The sequence below is a fragment of the Podarcis filfolensis genome (genome assembly GCF_964270895.1).
Source record: "Podarcis filfolensis genome assembly, chromosome: 14".
NCBI lineage: Eukaryota > Metazoa > Chordata > Lepidosauria > Squamata > Lacertidae > Podarcis > Podarcis filfolensis.
Window position 1 is genome coordinate 21,210,204 of NC_139616.1, and position 19,670 is coordinate 21,229,873.

General features: G+C 43.0%; 1 protein-coding gene and 1 long non-coding RNA gene across 2 annotated transcripts in view; one reads left to right on the top strand and one right to left on the bottom strand.

The window, feature by feature from the left end:
- The window catches only part of IGF1R (insulin like growth factor 1 receptor), a 185,471-nt gene that overhangs the window by 142,724 nt on the left and 23,077 nt on the right, over nucleotides 1-19,670 (top strand). The window contains exons 8-14 of the mRNA XM_083586238.1: nucleotides 3,412-3,650; nucleotides 7,370-7,537; nucleotides 11,604-11,808; nucleotides 15,724-16,010; nucleotides 17,857-17,993; nucleotides 18,255-18,414; nucleotides 19,150-19,255. Coding sequence (XP_083442364.1) covers nucleotides 3,412-3,650; nucleotides 7,370-7,537; nucleotides 11,604-11,808; nucleotides 15,724-16,010; nucleotides 17,857-17,993; nucleotides 18,255-18,414; nucleotides 19,150-19,255 — 1,302 coding nt within the window. The remainder of the gene's footprint in view (nucleotides 1-3,411; nucleotides 3,651-7,369; nucleotides 7,538-11,603; nucleotides 11,809-15,723; nucleotides 16,011-17,856; nucleotides 17,994-18,254; nucleotides 18,415-19,149; nucleotides 19,256-19,670) is intronic.
- The window catches only part of LOC310749837, an 807,599-nt gene that overhangs the window by 29,905 nt on the left and 758,024 nt on the right, over nucleotides 1-19,670 (bottom strand). The gene's annotated exons all lie outside the window — the stretch shown is intronic.

Sequence of the window (19,670 nt, forward strand, 5' to 3'; positions counted from 1 at the left end):
ATGTGTGTGTTTTGCGTATGTGGGGTGGCGGGAGGAAAGGGTAGCAAATTGTATGAAGGATGCTACTGATTGAGGAAAAAGAGGGCCTGGATCTCCATGTAGCTCCTACTAAAGACCGCCAAGTTGAGGACAAAGAGCAAATGCTGTTAAACTATAGCAAGGGTTAGATAGCATTTTAATTGGGTCCTTTTGCCAAAGAACTTTATCCCAGGTAGGCTGAGTGAGGTGTGCATGTGTATGAGAGACTGGTGTCAGGTAATCCACTGAGCACTGTGGCTCAGTGGAGACTTAAAATGAAGTCTCACCAGTTGAGGTTTTCCAAGGGTATATCTACAACTGTTTAAAGTTGCGTGGTGATGGTTCACATCATGTACCTATAGCAAAAAATGTTTGCAACATGAAAGGGTAGAGCACCTCTTGAATACAGTGGCCACATAACGTTAAACTATGGTTTGTTGCAATATGGTTGAGCCTGAAGATGCCTGATCAAAGTGTTTGGCTTGTGTGCTCTACTTTCTTTCTCTTCCTACACTGGAGAAGGACAAGCTGCTAAAGAATCCCATTATGTTTAAGCTAGGCATCCTGGTTTAAATCACTCTGCTTAGTTTATCAAGTCAGCTTCATAACCCATGGTTTGATGTTGGCTTTCTAGGACAACGACAACAACAACAATTTATTTATACCCCACCCATCTGGTTGGGTTTCCCCGGCCACTCTTTTGTGAATTTTTTTTTCCTTGGTGTTTTTTAGACTCTCATGTCTGCTTTGTTAACCTTGCTGCCTGTTACTTTGGAACCCGCCACCCTATATTTTCTTCTATTACCCATCTTTTCCCTTGCCTCTTTTTAATTTTTTCTTCTTATTTCTGACATTGTAAGTGGCTCTGTCACTTTGAGTATGTAAAAAGCTATGGAATATCTTGCCATCCACAGTATGTTTCCATCTTGGCTAGAATTTTCCCCATCCCCTTTCTCATATTCCTTTCCTTTGGCTGCATTCAGACATAATAATAAACTCAATAAGGCTTATGATAGGAACAATAGTAGATGAGCTCACATGCTCCTTCCTCCTCCAGCAGCACAGCTTTGAGGAGGCAATCTGAAGTCTGCTTTTGATTAACCACAGCTCAGCATTGCATCTGGACTGTGAAATCTGGTTAGTTATTGTTTATTGAAGTGAGCCACTACCATAAACCATGGTTTGAAGTTGGCTTCCTTAAGTAAACCATATTCGAGGCTAACCACAGTTTGTCCAGGTTCAGTCATAATGCTAAACTGTGGTTAGTCAAAAATAAAAATGGAATCTTCTGATTTCGTCATAGTTGTAATGGAGGAGTGGGGAGTATGAGAGCCCAAGGCTTGGGTAGGGTTGTTCTCTTAATGATAAATCATAGTTTTACTCTTGAATGTAGTCAGCGTCTCTTGTGCACCTAGATTGTGACTCTGTGGGCAAGGCCTCTTAGTTCTTCTGTGTACAGTGCTTTGGTGTAACCTAATATTTTTACCATTGTTTCTTCCAAAACTTTTCAAAGTTGTGTGTAAAATAGTAGTTTGTGTTTCAGCCAGGAGTGGGTGATGAGCGAGTCGTTTGAATAATGCCACTCAGTTGACTAAACAAGTTTCATTGACAGTAAAAATCTGTCAAAACAGTGGTTTTCTTTTAAATATTGATCTGTTCCCCTTTGTTAAGCACTCGTTAAATATAATTAGTGATTGTGTATGTATTTTGACTAATAATAGAAGGAGACTGAATCCATGGGGTCCTGGTGAGATGGACGAGGGCAGCCTTTCTCAACTGGGTGCCATCCAGATGTTTTAGATGGTGCCAGTGGGAGCTGATGGGAATTGTAGTTCAAAGCCTCCAGAGGACACCTGATTGTGAAAGGCTGGATTGAAGGGCCACCTTTTTCCCCTCATAGCAAGATTGCTTATGACATTGCTGTTTTCAAAGAGTGCCTCTTGCAAAGCTTGCAGGATGATGATGACAAAGAGGTTGTCCCCCATCTTACAGAGAGCAGACTGGCCTTAACCAGAAGTCAGGCATTAAGGCTATATTCACACCATACATTTAAAGCACTTTGATATCACTTTAACTGATCATGACTACCCCCGGAGAATCCTGGGAAGTGTAGTTTGTTTAGGGTGCTGAGAGTTGCTAGCTGGCCCCTATTCCCCCCACTGAACTACAGTTCTCAGAGTTCCATGTGAAGAAGGATTGATAGTTACTCTGCAAATTGTAATTCAGGGGCGGGGGGGGATTGGGTCTCCTAACAACTATCAGCACCCTTAAGAAATGACAGCTCCCAGAATTCTTTGGGAGAAGTCATGGCTGTTTAAAGTGGTATAAAAGTGATATAAACATATGGTTCAGATGGGACCTATATGAGTGATGTGAAGGCAGGAAATTGAAGAGCAGAATGAGATGGATGAATCCTCACAGGGGCTGTATAATTTTGGATAAGAAGGAAGTAATGGAGTTTTCAGACCATTGACTAGGGAGCTAAAAGAGTGCAAGGTTGATAGATTTAAAGCAGGAGAGGGTGGAAGGTAGACTGGTACCTGCTGGGAAATTTTGGGGCAATCTTCAGTAGATCATCAAGGATTTTAAACATAGCAACATCAAACTGACTTTTCAGCTGCCTAATTTAGGTTGGAAATAAAGAACGTGATCCCTTTTGTGAGAGGACTGTGGGCTCAGCTGAGTTCTAATGCTGAAAATAAATCTTTAGGCTTAGAATGTGCTCAGAGGCACCCTTGTGTGCCCTTTCCATCTGGTCTGTTTGGTGGATCTTGGGTTCTGGGCAGGGGAAGTAGATCTGACAAGTTCTGCCTACCCCTTAAGTCTGCCCACCTCATGAGTAGTCAGTCTATTGTAGGAAATAAATTCTGCCAGTGGTGGCTGTTAATATCACTTCAGCATTCCCCACCTCCCTATATAAAAAAAGTAGTGTTGGGACTAACCATCCAAGTCCTTTATTGGAGGCTGCAAGCATGCATCTTGTCCAAGAGGAGTGGGAGGTTCTCTTTATTTATTTATTTTCTTCTTTTGCTTTAAGTCTGCTTTAGCCAGGGAGTGGCTGAATAAAAAGCTGTTTGCTTTTGTCTTTAACAAAAAGCTTCATTTTGTGGGAAGCAAAAACAACGACGGTGGCCTGCCCCTTTTGGAGATCCCTTGTCATTTCAGTAACTTGCAAAGGCTTGGTTTCCTAAATATGAATAGAACTTGAGAAATAAAAACCTGGGATTCTCCAGGTTTTGTTTTTTTAATACTCCTTCTATAAAATGCAGAAGTTTTATTATTATGAGTTTCATTGGGGGAAAGTTGGCATGAAGCTTCCATCCTTAAAAGTTTTTAAAGTGATTTTTGTTAGAAGTAAAAAATTCACATCCCTCTTTGGTTGCCTGTTTCCAGACCTTTCAAGAATGTGACAGAATATGACGGGCAAGATGCATGCCGCTCTAACAGCTGGAACCTGGTTGATGTGGACCTTCCTCAAAATAAAGAAGACAATCCGGGGATTTTGCTACAGGCGCTTAAACCATGGACTCAGTATGCCATTTACGTCAAGGCTGTCATGCTCACTATGATGGAGAATTACCATGCTCATGGAGCAAAGAGTGAGATTGTCTACATCCGAACAAAAGCTGCAGGTAAAACAAAAACCCAAAATATTATGTCCAGTATTAGTCATATTCAGACATTTTCAAAATTCATGGAGGTGTCTTAACTCCATTAACTTTCAGAGGGTTTATTGTGAGTAAAACTCTGTTGAATACAACTGCGTGACAGCACTTGGTCCCGATAAATTACTTTGCGCTTTCGAAAGATGGTATTGCTTTGACAGAGAGGGCTGTGTGCTAGGAAAACCAATCCACAGTGCCTTCAGTGGGTAATATAAACTAACAATAAATCTCAAGTGTTTCGGCTTAATTAGGCTTTGGCTGCAAAACATAGATACTAGGATGCAACTCAGATTTTGTCCTGCTGTGTCCCAGTGGGATTTGCTTATGAGTAAATGTGCATAGTAGCATCAGGCTATTAGTCAGTACTCTGCGATTTATATTGGAAGGGGAGGTGTTGCACAGGTTTTCCAGCAGATGGCCAGAAGATACGGTTTGTTGGTTTTTGCAACATCTCATCCAAGCTTTGTTTAATTCAAAGATCCAGGGATTTTTGATATGAAAATGCAAAAACAAGGAGCAAAAATAGTCACTGTTGAATTTTAGAATCAGCTGCTTTAATGTGGCTTACCAGTACGAAGGCTGAATGCTACCAGGGCTGCAGTTTTTTCAGAAGTAAATACATTGCAGAATCAAAAGCTCTGGCCAGTTCATTCACACATATGCATAATTTGGTGCCCTGCTGTTGAACCTACATTGAAGTTCTGTAGAAGTTTGACCTGTGATGGCCAAGTCAGGACTTGGTGCTACAGTCAATGAGTGATGAATGAGCCTTCTCAGATTGTTATTTTTTATTTTATTAATTAATTCTTTTCAATACTTGGTATAGATATGGCATCCAACATCACAAACTTACAACTGAGACTGAATACACAACATAAGTAAAATAAAGGATGCATAGGTTATATTATTATCAAACCAGTGACTAGAAATGCTTAGGAATTACATCTGAGCATGAGGGCCTTTGCAAAATTGGAGTAAGTAATTTACCCTCTTGTTTATTAACATAAACAATGAGAAGTGTTGCAGGTAATGGAGAAAGATTTCTGCATTTTGGCTTCTCTGGCCTGTCTGTTGCGCTCTCTCAATTACTCTGTCACAGCCAATCTGCAGATTCTGCTCCAGCAACCTCTTAGAATAAAATGTCTGTGGTATGTCCAGTGCTGAGCAGCTTCCGTAAGTGCAGTTACAAGTAAGAAAACAATTCACTCTTTATATTGCACATTTCACATTGTATCAGGTAATATTGACAATAAAGCTAGTCCAGGGTGCATTGAAAAAAGTTGTTGCACTATAGCTGAGACTTGCTGAAGAACTCCTTACAACACTTGTATGACTGGACATTCCCACCACATGTGGAAATAACCCACCAACCTTTGCAACTCTCGATATTGTGCAACTTGGCCAGTGTAAAATACCATTAGGTTAATTCAGCATAGCTTCCCTAGTTTGGGATGATACGTTTTTTAAGGAGATATATGCCATATATCATTCCATACATTCTATGCTATCAGGCCCAAGCTTCCCTAAGACTTGTTGGTGTGGTCCTTAGCTTTCTGATGCCCTTTGTGCTTCCTGAATTCTGGTTGAGAGAGGATAGAGGTTGTGTTGCCTAGGTGATGGGAAAGTGCTACACAGCTGTACCTTGGAAGTCGAACGGAATCCATGCTGGAAGTCCGTTTGACTTCCAAAACATTCAAAAACCAAAGTGCAGCTGTGGAAGCCTTGTCGGACGTTCAGCTTCCAAAAATAGTTTGCAAACCGGACCAGGGTTTGCGGTGTTTGGGAGCCAAAACGTTCGAGAACTAAGCTGTTTGAAAACCAGCTTAGGGACCAGCTATGGTGTGGTTGGGGAAAGTTTAGTGCTGAAAGAGGGAAGCAAGGAGTCATCCTAGCTGCCCCATGCAGGTAGGTCTCCAGTGACAACAGATTTTGATGTTTCGTGTGCAGGGGCTGTTTTGTTTGTTAGCACATCAGGCAGCACCTGCAGACCAGTGATGGCTTTAACTATACAACACCTCTCCACCTTGGCCTTGCCAGAACTTAATTGTATCCAATACAGGGCTGTGTGTGGAGAGGTGATAATTGTCCGATTAATCAAACACAGATAAATGCCCAACAGCATTTAATCATCTTGAACGAAGTCTCTCTTAATTGAAAATGGAAATTGTATCTGATTCAGTGTGGAAACGGGATTGATTCTGGTTCTGCTGCAGACAGGGAACTTTTTTGGGGGGGTATGCATGCCATTCTCTGCAACATACACTTTTTGTGATAAAAATAAGTCTCATTTCTCCTGAAACAGGGTGTCTGATGCTTTGAAGTTCTGTGCGGTAAACTCCCCATCCCCTCCCAGGCTAGCCGGAATTAAATATGTTACGGTTATTTGCATTACTAGAGTCCTGAATGTGTTTATTTTTAGCTCAGAATCCCATGTATTAAGAACGAGAGTATGCACGTCCCTGACCATATTTAAGGTAGCACAAATTATTATATTTGTTGTAAATTCTCTAATTTCCATTTTTCCTTGGAAAGCTAAGAGTGTGCACAAGGATTTCCCAGTGGTCTCCAATCCAGGTACAGAGCTTCACCAATTCTATAGCGCTGGGTACACCTAGACCATTTACTGGGCTAATCTGCTTAGTTGGCTATGCCTTGATGCCATTGGTTTTTTTAAACTTCCCTTCTTCAAAGAACCCTTTGCACATCAGGAATTCCTGTGCATTGCAGAGGGAATGGCATAGCATTCTGGGGAGCCTCCTAAGATGCATTCTGTGTTCATATGGGGCACTGATTAGACCTCTCGGGCCCTCCCCATTGTCCCATGTGAACCGAGAGTGCATCCCAGTGCATAGTCAAGCCCCTTTTGTGGGCTGTGTGTTGCTGGAGGGGGCAGTTGTGACAGGGAGAGAAGCCAGAGGCTGCCTTTCAGAGAAGCTTCTCTGACACAACTGATCTTCTAATTAAGGAACATTGATTATGCTCCCGAGGAACCACAGGTTCCTTTAATGAGTGTCAGGTTCATTTGGGGGCATATGAACCTGTGTTGTTTTGGAACAGCCTTTGCTGACCTTTTTAGGCATAGGAGCACAACTGCCACAGGAACCTACAAATATCCATTTCACGGGGTGGGGGGGGATTGGTTATGCTCAGAACTACCTCCACCCCACAAAAAAGAGGCAACCCTCCCCATAAAACAGATAAAAGCAGGATTACCTCCCTCATTAAGCAGGCAACCCCTACCTAGTAAAAAAAAAAAGAAAAAAAAGGCCAAACCCCTCAATTTTAAACAGAATCTTAAAATTACGGGGCAGGAGGTGTTGGAATTTCCATTCCATTGTTTTGCATTCATTGTACACCACTTGGAGACTATTGTAACGGACCAGTACATTAATAGTCTAAACCCATAATAAATAAATACGGATGTGCATGTTGGGTGCCATGTTGTCCTGTATTTGTACTTTAGCTCTGGTGAATGAGCAAGGATATTATTTTATTATTATTTATTAAATTTGTATACCGCCCTATACCTGTAGATCTGAGAGCGGTTCACAACATATCCTGCATGGAGAACGTTAACAATGGTTTTCTTCTCTGTAAATATAATCTCGTTCTGTTTCTGGCTTTAGGAGGTGATAATCACCTTGCAGGAATTCTAATTTACTTCTTTTCTTATGTTTCCCCCTTAGTACCATCTGTTCCTCTGGACGTCATTTCAGCTTCCAATTCTTCCTCTCAGCTGATTGTGAAATGGAACCCACCCACTTTCCCCAATGGCAACCTCTCCTACTATATTGTGCGGTGGCAACAGCAGCCTCAGGATAGTTACCTTTATAGGCACAACTACTGCTCCAAAGGTGAGACCAAGGTTGAAATTCCTTTACACAATTTCAGGGTTTCTCCTCATCTTAGCACTTTGAAAATTCCTAAGATTGCAAAGAGCAAGGATAGGGAAATCTTTTGCCACCGCCCCCAAGTTGTAGGGTTACAACTCTCAACAGTCTTGAATGTTGGCTTTGCTACCAGCAGTCAATGTGAGATGCAGTTCAGCAACACCTTGGTTGCTGAATTATATCTCCCTTGGTTCATTGCGGGGTCAATAGCAGATGTAGTTCAACAACATATGGTCTTTTGGGGAAGGACCATAGCTCAGTGGTAGAGCATCTGCTTTGCATACAGAAGGTCCTAGATTCAGTCTCCATCATCTCCAGGTAGGACTGGGAGAGACTTCTGTCTGGGGCTGATGGGAGTTGGAGACCACCAACTTAGGGAGAGTACCAGGCTGGGGAAAGGCTGGTTTAGCTTTTCACAAAATCGGCTGCAGATCATCAAGGTGTGATCTACACATGCAGTAGAGTGAAGTAGCAGAATGGGCTGTACCGCTCCTTCATCCTACAGCTGGTAGGTACTGTTTTTGAGTATTCCTCCATATTACAAACAAAAGGAATCTCCTTGCAAGTTTAAAAAATGGAACAAAAATTCTAGCACCCTAGAGAAGTTTTAGTTCTCATTTCAGGGAATTGGAGAATGCAGAGGAAAATTTGTAAGTGTGATTTCCTCCGCCTGGAGGCAAAGGTAATATGGGATGCCTCCATACTGCCAGTATTTCATGGGAGTGATTGAGTAGCATACCAGAATTTTAGGTTTGTGAGTGGATTAAAGTTCTCCGACATCCTAGTACAACAAATCCACTTAAAAAAGAGAACATGGAATTTTTGCAGTTTGGAAAGTGGCAGAGAAATGTATTGAAAAGTGTAAATATCCCACAAGCAAATCAAGATGAATGTGGGATGAATGCTTTCTCTGGGTCTCTCTGTAGAAGCTGCTGCCAGATTGGGTTATTATCAAACATTTCTTCCTATTTGTTTGCAGGGCAGTTAACTTCCACTTCTACTCACTTCTACTCAACATGAATGGGAATTCTGAATCTCATAGAAGCTGCTGCCAAACTGTGTTATACTGCCATCCGGCAGTCAACAGGCAAAATAAGTTTAAAAATACAAATAATTCCTCTGTAGCTCCTCCCTGTCCCTTCTGGAGCCAGTTTCTCTTTTGCGTGCATCGAAAGCAGTCGTGTAAGACTCCTGGCTCCATCGTCAAATTTCAGACATTATCCCTGATTGCTTCTCCCTTTCACCTTTGTTTGCCTTCATTAGAACCCCTTCTGGCTGACCCCCCCTTCTCTTTTTTTACTCATAACTTTGTTATTTAGCTCCAGTGTGGCTTCCTCCAAAGCATTTTCCTCCTGCTCTGCTTTTAAGTGTCCAGACCCATTTTTACTTTCATTTTCCACTGGACCTAGATGAGTCTTCCCTTTCCGCTGCTTGTCACTGCCTCCCACCTTGCCTTAAGCCCATTCATCTGTGCTCTCAACCCGTCTTGTCCCTGCTCATAGCAGCCTCTCAGCTCTGCTTAAGCCTTAGCCCACGGGCAAGTGGGGGGGGGGCGTCGCCAGAGAATTCAGTCTCTTCAGCTATGCTTAAGCCTTAGCCTACAGGCAAGGGCAAAATAAAAAAGAATTCACTTTAAATATGTGCAAGGCCTTAAAGAAATCAGCCACCTCATGCAGGGAGCTAATGACTGCTACACTGCAGTTTTCTTCCTTACAGGCTTAGGACCCAGCCTCTGTGAGCACAACTTAATGATGACACCCCTCTACTCTGTTGACTGCATCAGTCTTCAACCATCCTTTCTGCTTCTCAGCCTTGATGTCAGTTTTTCCCCTCCCTAAGTGTGCTCTACAATGAATGCCTTAGATCCAGAGAGGGTATGCAAGTAGTTTCCCCCGGCTGCTTTCAATCTTGCCACCCAAGGGGGCACTGTAAGTGGAAGATCAGCAGCTGGCATGACCCCCTGCTCCTATGGACATGCACTCAATCAGAAGGGCAAGTAGGCAGAAGCGTTTTCTTGGGGCAAAGAGGAAACCCCAACTCAGCCTACTTGCTGCTCCCCTCTGCAAGTGTTTGGAGAGTTTCCCCTCTCTCCTGGGCGGTCCTCTAGAAATCCCACAGAAGCTCCTACAGTTTTGATTTAGCAGCGCATAGCTCCCTCGCAAAAACTATCACCTCTGGCAGCAGCATCTTCTGCCCTTGGCACACAGCTCCAGACTCCAGCTATGCCTGATCTGCATCCAGAGTTATTGTATTGGCTTTGCTGGTAGATCTGGCCAGAAATTCAGTTATGCCTTCCTCCTCTCTTCAACCTTAGGTCACTTTCAATCATTCTAGTTCTGCTCCTCCTACACACCAGGCCAAAAGATGGTCTAGAGTGTGCCCTTCCCGTAGGGTTCCTCAGTCCCTCCCATGGGGCTCTTCTTTCCCCAAAGATCAGGAATCAGAGCATCTCTCCTTCAGTGAAGAGGGTGTCAGTTGGAGTGGTGAATGAGAAGTGGGAGGAGTCAGAATCTGATAGATGATTTCAGGACTCCCATTACTTCATGCTTCTAGGCAAGGCTAAGGAGACAAACTCATTGATCTTCCTGCAGCCACTTCTACATCTGCTGACAAGGTGATCACAGCGGCCCTTGATCCTAAGCCTAAGTCCAGGATGAAAAACCTTTCTGCAGTGGCTCCAAAAGTTATCCAGTTAGATTTTGACATGCTCTGGCAGGGGATCTCAGTCCCTCCCAAGGGGCTGTGCTTCCCCTGAAGACCAACATTTAGATCCTCAGATGATGGATCCAGATGGTGATAAATGGAGTGGACAATCTGTTTTTTTTTATAAATTTTTTATTGGTTTTTCAACACATATTAAAAGACAATACAACACAATACATAAACAAACAAACAAACATATAAACACGTATAATTTCTTCACCTTTTTTTCCTTAAACCTTCTTTCAACGACTTCCCCATACCTCCCCTTTCTGCATCCCTGTTTTGGAGTGGACAATCTGAAGTAGTAGAATCAGACTCTTATCATCTGCTTCAAGACTTAGCAGTGCGCCCTGAACCCACACCAAAGTCCAGGAATGTCTTGTGACCGCTAACGCTCTCTGCCAGGGAAGATGAGGGGTTACATCAGGTTCTGGGGGATTCTGCTAGAATTCCTTCAGGAGTTAGTTTCAACCCAGATCTCCTGCAATACATTGAAGAATCTTTCCTGGGAACTTCAGCAAAGGATGTAGTCCTGCCACAGGGCACTTCCTAGCCAGCTGCTTTAAGGTCTCCAAACCCACCTAATGTTACTCCAACAGTTCCCCATTGATGCGGGATAGGGGATCTTAAGTCCTAGCTTGGGTATTCTGCTTCCCTTGGAGATCATGACACAGTGTGCTGGCAGTTGATGATGAATGGAGTTACAAGTCTGATACTGAGGAATCAGAATCCTATAAGCTCTTGTCTAGATGCCTAATACCTTCCACTGTTGTGTAAATCCATGGTAGCTAAGTAGGAATTCTTTGTGTTTATAAATGTAACTTGCTATTTTACCTGTTGACCTCCGGATAGCAGTATAACATAGTTTGACAGCAGCTTCCACGAGACCCAGAAATCCCATTCATGGTGAGTAGAATGGTCTTTTTTGCCATGTAACTGCCCTGCAAACAAATTGGCACAAATATTGGATAAAAACTAAATACAATTTAACCTCGCTCTAAGCCCTGAGCTTCTCTATCCATGATGCAGACAACACTGAGCTAAGTTATAAGTCTAACTGTATAAGGCAGTTTCCTGCTTTCCCAAGTGTCGCCACCCATGCCTTTTTTGGGGGGGTAATTTTCTTGCCTGTTTGTAACTGTTCTGCAGCCCCCTCTTCACTTAAAACCCTTCCATTGGGACTTGTACCACTTTAAGAGGAATAGGGAGCCAGTAGACCTTTGCATTTCCTACATTTGGAGCTGCTTTAAGCAGGCTGTCATGGGGCCATTCTTTCTCAGTTCATCTTCAGCTTCTGATTTCTTCGCACATCTCTCTTTTTTTAAAGATAAAGTCCCAATTCGGAGATACGCTGACGGCACCATTGATACCGAGGAAGCAACTGAACCTACCAAACCTGAGGGTTCTGGGGGAGAAAGGGGACCTTGTTGCTCCTGCCCAAAGACAGAGGCAGAGAAGCAGGCAGAGAAAGAGGAGGCAGAATACCGAAAAGTCTTCGAGAATTTTCTACATAATGCCATCTTTTTGCCCAGGTGAGGGGATCCATTTCCAACACTCGACGGGGTTCATTTCTTTTTAAAAACTTTTAAACGAGCAGCCTTACACCCAGCATTGCTTAGGAAATCTGTGAAATGAGTAAATTGTGCACTATTGAAATTGGTGGTTAAAATCAACGAATGCAGTGTCGGACAGTTATGTCTGACATCCTGGTTCAAGATGGCATCTGTTTGTAACCACAAAATACACAAAAACTTTCCTTGATCTCAAGAACCCTCATGCAGAAAATGTTGCAGAATCTTTAAGAGGTGTCCAAATGCATAGTGAATGAACAACTTTCCAAAATATATAACAGATAACTTTTTGTTTTGTATTTTCGATTGATTTCTCTCTCCGCCGCCAGCTGGTAATATTGAAAACCCCTTTCCTACATGCTAGTAACAAAAATAAGTGCAGTTACCTTGAGCCTTGTAGGGTATGTGCCCCATGTTCAAAAACCATTTTGTTTCGTCAAAATTTATACTTTGGGGGAGTTTACACAGGATTTAAAATGGCAAGATTGCATTTTTTACAATGACTATCAGAAAACATCATTAAGCCAATCAAATAATGAAGATTTTTAAGTGCCTGAGTGAATAATAATAATAATAATGAAGTTTTAGCCTGGTACATCAACGATGACTCTCTTGGTGCCAGGAGGGCTTTCTTGGGGTGTGCATTCCATAGTTGGGGCATAGAGTACAGGCAGCTTGATTTAAGAGTAGGTGCTCAAATCGTATAACTGGGTCCCAAGCCATTCAAAGTGAGCACCAATCTCTTTGCATTGGGGCTTGGAAGCAGATAACTGCTCAGTATTGTTATCTATTATTTTGTTGTTTTTACATTTGTTACTCACTTTATGGGAGGGAGCCTCAAAGCAACTTAACAAGACAAATAAGAAAGAGAAACAAAAATAAATAAAACCATGTACAATACAAAAATTCCTAAGATGCTCATTCCAGTAACACAACAAAAATGAGAATTCCTACCCCACCTCATTGCAAGATCACATAGTTTCCTTTGGGATACTATGCAACCCAAGTCTGTCTTCAATTATTTCCTCCCCGCCCCATGCAGGAGAGGGTGGTAAACTTTCAATACCATATTCACCTTTTTACACGTTAAAGACCCACTGCTGGTTATTTCCTTTGCCCATCACATTGGAGGGCTTTTTGCAGGAGTTACTGAACCTTTGAAGAGAGTTCCACAGCTTTGGATTTCCATATGGTTGCCTTCAGAATAGTCTTAACATGGGGCATGTCCAACATGGTGCCTTGCAGATACTGTTGGACTCCACTCCCATTAGCCCCATCCAGCAAGGCCAGTGGGTCAGGGATTATGGAATTTGTAGTCTAGTGCCAGCCAGAGGGCACCATGCTAGCTACTCCTGGCCTTACAGATGCCTAGGTGACCTGGCAAATGGCTTGCCTTTCTTTTGCCTAGATTTGAAAAGCAGCATTTCCCAGTAGCATTGCTTGGAGATAGCATTTGCTTTTAGATTTGGGTAGCAAAACTTGATACTAAAATCAGGTTTCTGGAAAAGCCTGTTTCTCCTGCATATCAAAAGGCTCAGATGGAACTGATAGTGGCATATGGTTGCTGATAAGTGCATGTTTTCCTGGTTGTGTGAAGTTTATACTTGCTATATGCCCCATTTTTTCTTCTCTCTCCGGCTTTTTCCTCTCATTCCTCTGGGCCATTCACTGCTGTCATTCCTTGCCCTGCTGAATTATCTAAGGAGCAGACTAATTCAGCCAATAGCAACCAGAGAAACTTCTGCCTGGCTCTGCCTTTCACAGCCAGTTCCGATAGTCACTGTTCAAAGCTTTCTCCTGCCATGGCATCCTTGTGCTAGTCAAATACAGATTTCTTATTTCAGCTGGTAGTTAATTTTGAAATTGTATGAGTAATGCATTGGTGGGGGCAGGGGAAGCAACAGAATGCTGTGAGCATCTTGACCCTAGAAGAAATGGTAGGAAATGATCAGGTATTGTGACAGTCTCTAGATTGCAGTTTTGGGTTGTGGGAGGAAGCAAGTGGGAATGATTTGCTAGCATGAGCCTTGACTGTTTCTGCATATTTTCCTCCTCTTTGCTCAGCTTGTGTTCATAATTGGTGCATTTTTCTTTTCAATGCTAGAAGAACCTTAGCAGTTGAGATGCAACTGCTAAGTCACTTGTGCTTGTAAGTCACTGAGCAGTTAAAGTGACTTAAGAACCCAGGATGTCAGGGAACTGTGAGATTAGGAACCGGGTGAGATTGCTCCCTCTAAGCGACTTGTTACTTGCACATGTCTGTCTGTCTGTCTGTCTGTCTCTCTCCCACCTCCTCTGTTTGTCTTTTCTTCATTGCTGTCTCCCGTGGGAGAGAGCAATTTGTATGTCAACACAGTCTCTATTAGACTGGTGCAGTACGTTTCCAGCCTCCTGCTGGAGCGTGCAACATTGCAAAAGCACCAAAGATGCTAAATAAAAAGGTTGTGTTCTTTTAAACACATCACCAGTTAGGTCTAGTCCCAGCTATTTTATTTATTACTATTTAAATTCATATCCTGCCCTTCTTCTCAAAGGAGACCCTGGTGGTAATCTAAGCTATCCAAGGCAGGTTATCCTAAGACCTTAAAGAAGGCTGGTCGTTCAGTTACGGAGCATCTGTTTTGAACACAGAAGCTCCCAGGTTCAATCCTTAAGTACCACTTGATCCCTTACAATCACCTTGATCACCGAGAACCTCTAATGGGGCATTTCTTATGGTTTCTCATGCCTCTGAAGGTCGGTTGGCCTTTAATAGAGACCGAGTCTTTAGCGTGGGCAAGCCCTAACCTAGCAGAGGTTTGGCTGGAATCATTCCTACCTTTTAAAAAGCATCTTCTAAAAACTGTGTTATTCAAACAGGCCTTTGTTACTTGAATTTCTGTTTACCAGCCAATGTGTTTTTATTTATGTTTTTATTCTTACTCTAGTTTTGTGTGGTGTATACCACCTTGTATGTTTTTTAAAAGTGTGATTTCTAAATATTTATATAAAATCCCAGGCATCTCCAGGTAGGGCTGGGGGGAAACTCCCTGGCTGAAGCCTTGGAGGGCCCTTATGGTTGCTTAGAGCCAGGAAGGCTAAACACCCACCACCTATTGCATAGTGGTCTGAAGACCTCACTTCCCTGGCTACATTTGAACATATTTCTTACAGATGAAATGTCAGTCTGGGGATACCTCTTTGGACAGCTGGAGGTCTTACATTAATTTAATACATTTCTTGTAGGTTGGATGTACTGATGTAATTGTATCGATGTGAGCTGCTGTTGGTTTATTAGTATTAGTATTATTAATGTATTAGTTATTTTTCTTCCCTTTCTTATTCTTTTGTTGTTCTTCTTTCTACTTTGTTTAATTTGCAAATAAAAAAATTAACTGAAAAGGAAGAGCAGCTGCCAGCCAGTGCAGGCAATAATTGAGCTAGATATGGAGCAAAGGTCTGGCCAGTGCTTTCTTGCAAGCATGCAGTGATGGGATCTGCCTCTTTCCGTGATGATTGCTTGTCCTATTGCTGAACTTTCCATGGAGTTTGAAGTGATTCTGTATTCCCACAGTGTTTTCTATATCACTTCTGCCCTCAGCTGCCTCCTTTCTGTTTCTCTTCCCTGTGAAATGTGTTTTATTGGGCTTGGATGAATCACCAATGTGAAATTTAACTCGGAAGAGACAACACCTATAAACAGAGAGTTCTGTTGAATGGGACATCATGCAAGCTTTGGACATCTGTCATTCTTTAACCATCCTAATGGTTCTCATTATTTTCTCTCAAAACATTGTGACTTCTGGCTACAAACGGGGTGTCTTAAATTTGCTTTCCTCCTTATAAAAGAGGGATGCTAATCTCACTTTCACTGACTTCTCTTGTTTCTCTGTCCAGGCCTGACCGGAAGCGCAGGGATCTGTCGCCTGTTGCAAACACGACCTTTGCTCACAAGAACAGGACTGCCACAGCCCCAGAGCACTTTGCCAATGAATCGGATGCTGAGGAGGCTGAGATGGAGTTTCCCTTCTTCGAAAGCAAAGTGGAAGGCCGGGAGCGGACACTTATCTCCCACCTCTTGCCTTTCACGCTCTACCGTATTGACATCCACAGCTGCAATCATGAAGCTGCAAATCTCGGCTGTAGCGCCTCTAACTTTGTTTTTGCAAGAACCATGCCTGCAGGTACAGTTTTGAAACTTGGCTTAAATTCTCTCCTTCCTTCCTTAATCATAATAAAAAGAACAATTCCATCTTTATCTCTGCATTCAAAGCATCTTACAAAAAGCCCACAAAAACCTGGCACAACGTTGTAATCTCAGACTCGCTTTCAAAAGGCAGTTTTAACTCCCTGTGTTGAAAGTAACCTGGAAGGAGCATAGCTCAGTGTAGAACAGCTGTTTTGCATGCAGATGCCCCTCAAGGTCAATCCCTGGCATCTCCAGGTAGGGCTAGTTGAAGACCAGTGGTCTACACTGACTGGCAGACACTCTACATGGTTTCAGGCAGGGGTCTCTCCTAGCCTGGGAGAGACCCCTGCCTGACACGCTGTAGAGCAATGGTTCCCAATTAGCGATCCTGGGACTCCAGGGGGTCTGCGGAACACACCCAGGGGGTCCATGGCCCCATCTCTTGCGTCCCCTCCAATTAAATATTTGTCATTTTTGCATGGTAATATCAGAAATTTTATGGTCTGTTTTAGTGCTGTGCAATTTTTCAATATATTGGCCAAAAATCACACCACGATAATGATTTTGACCCGGCTCCTTGTTTCAGGGAGAGCAAGGCTGCTGATTTCATGGCACTGCCAATATCGCACAGTGATCTCAGCTGGTAATGCTGCTAATCTGAGTTGCCTTCCCTGAGGGAGCTGATAACTCTGCAACCTTCCCTCAGGTTGAGGGGAAACAGGGCAGCTGACTGTGAGGTGCTACCTCCCCCTTACACTGATGGAGAACAGGGCAGCTGATTGCCCTTCAAGGCACCGTGGCACTACCTACCCCTGTCACTGAGACAGAGCAGCTTTTCTCAGTCAACGGTAAAACAGCAGTAGCCACAGTGGACGTGCATCTTCGCTGGCTGCCCCACTGACAGCGGCTTAATGCCTCCGCATACCCATCCCCTCTCAGTCAAACCATGCAGTGGAGGTGACTCCACTTCCTCCCCTCCCCCCCGCCCCATCCAGCCTCTGTGACTGCTCCTTTCCTCATCCCCACAGCTGATCTCCCATTTCAGATGTCGTGATATTTCGGAATATCAGAATATTTATCACAATGTTGAAAACCAGATATCACTCAGCCCTAGTCTGTTTTTTAGTATATTTAAAATCCTTTGCTTATTAGGGGCTACCCCACATTTTGTTCAAAAAATTGCTTTGCAGAGGTAACCTACGATAGAAATATCAAAATTTTCGAAAGTAGGTGGTCTGTGGCTTGGCTTTTGAAAAATAGGCGCTCCTTGGTAATTAGCTGACTGGGAACCACTGCTGTAGAGTGCTGGCCAGGGGTTTCCAAACTTTTTTCAAAGAGGGCCAGATTTGATGAAGTGAACATGCATGAGGGCCGACCAAAGTTTTTGAGCTTTTTTTAAAGGATTTTACCCCAGGAAATAAATTGCCACAGGGCAGATTAAACCAAGCGGCAGGCCGGATTAGGCCCCCAAAACAGGCTTTGGTCATTCCTGGTGTAGACCATTGGTCTTCAACTGGTGGGTTGGGAACCACTAGTGGGCCATGCCCTAATTCAGTGTGGGTCATAGCAGGAGCACCATCAGCAGGGAAATATATAGTAAAAAATTAAGAAATGGGTCCCCAAATGCATGTTGTGGGTCTGAAAAGGGTATAGATACCAGTTGCTGGAAGCCATGCGGGAGAAGAGTGATATTGTGCTCATGTCCTGCTTGCCAGTTTCCCTTAGGCATCTGGCTGGCATGATGCAACAGGCTCTCTTTATGTTCTTATGACTTTAGTGACACCACAGTATGTTGTTTGCCTCAAATCTTGACATTGACTCTTGCCCGCATCTTTTCGCAGAAGGAGCTGATAACATTCCAGGGCCAGTAACGTGGGAAGGGAAGGAAGAAAACGTTATATACCTCAAGTGGCCAGAACCGGTTAGCCCCAATGGGTTGATCTTGATGTATGAAATCAAATATGGGCAAAATGGAGAGGTAAGCGGGATTATAGGTCTTTTTCATCCAACCCAATTTACAAGGTTCTTGTGTTTATAGACAAAGCCCTGAAAAACCAAGATACCTTAAGGATTGCCTAAGCACTTCTATCCCAGCCCAGTCACCAAGTTCATCTGAAGAAGCTCTGCTAGTTGTCCTCCGGGTTACAGAGCCTCAAGTCTCAGTGTCCTGCATGCACAAGCTGCATTAATAAAAACCATTTTAACTGCTTTTCTCTCCCCCGCAAAAAAACTTCTGTAGGAGAAGCGGGAATGTGTTTCAAGACAAGAATACAAGAAACTTCGAGGAGCCAAACTGACACATCTGAACCCTGGAAATTATTCTGTCCGAGTTCAAGCCACGTCACTGGCTGGGAACGGATCCTGGACTGAGGCAATCTCATTCTATGTGCAGCCCAAAAGTAAGGATGTTTTCATTGGTGGGGAGGGAAATAACGGACACACTGGTTGTGTAACTGCTTTCCCCCCAATATTTTGTGTGTTCTTTAGATTTAAGATTCTGAACTTTTTGCAGAAAATGGATGGTTGGATATTTATCCCAGATTGATTTGATTAGAATGTCCGTGTTTCAAGGCAGATACTGTAGATGAAACAGCAGATGAGCTGTGTCTTCTTTTTCTTTTTCTTTCCTCCGTGTGAGTTTCCTTGGGAGCAACAGCCAGCCACCCTTGGGGTTCCTCCCGATGATCTGCTTGTTGAACCTTAATCCCGATTTGAGCGTTCGTTCTGATAACATTTGCAAGGAAGTTAAATTGAGCATTTTCAAGGAGATTAAATGACATTGTGCCAAAACAAGTGTTATCCCACACTTTCCAGTGCCATTTCCCAATCACCTTCCTTTATCATAAAACCTCTGCTCTTTTTCAGGAAGCACAGGAAGCTTGAATTTTTCTGATATGTAGTTGAGTCGTACCCCAAAATACCAATCATCTGGAAGTGCTTTTGTAAAAAGAACGCTCTGTTAGGTGGCCCTGTGTTCTGTGTCTGTGATTTTTATATTTCTATATATATATTTAGAGAGAGAGAGAGAGATAGTTTGCCCAGCAGGAGAGGTCTAACTAGCTAGTGCAGCAGTAGAGATGCACACATGAATAATCACCACCCTTTTATTTACTTTCTTGTTTTGATTGCTGCAGCACCGAATTACGGGGGTTTCTTGCACCTGATTATTGTTCTACCCATTGCTGTCATTTTGATCATTGGAGGGCTGCTCATCATGCTGTATGTCTGTAATAAAAAGAGGTGAGGGTTGATATTTATTTGGATTTATTTATTGCATTTATATCACACTTTTTCCTCAAAGGAGCTCAAGGGGGCATAATATGATTCTCCCTCTCCTCATTTTATCCTCACAAGAACATCCTCACAACAACACGACAGCCAGCATGTAGTAAGTCAGAAAGTAATATTGCCCTTTTCCTGATAGATTTTGTAGTCAGGCACAAACCTTGTCATACTAGCCCAGACAAGGACAAATATATTGTGTGTTCTTCACCTTGCTATAATTGATTGACTCAAGCTGCTGCTGTTACTGTTGTTGTTATTTTGTTCAGCTAACCTAGGTTCAATAAGTCTGTCATTGAGCATAGGCATATTTGGGAAGTAACACAGTTGATTCCCAACCAGCCAAATGCTGCTGTTGGGGTGGGTGGGTGGG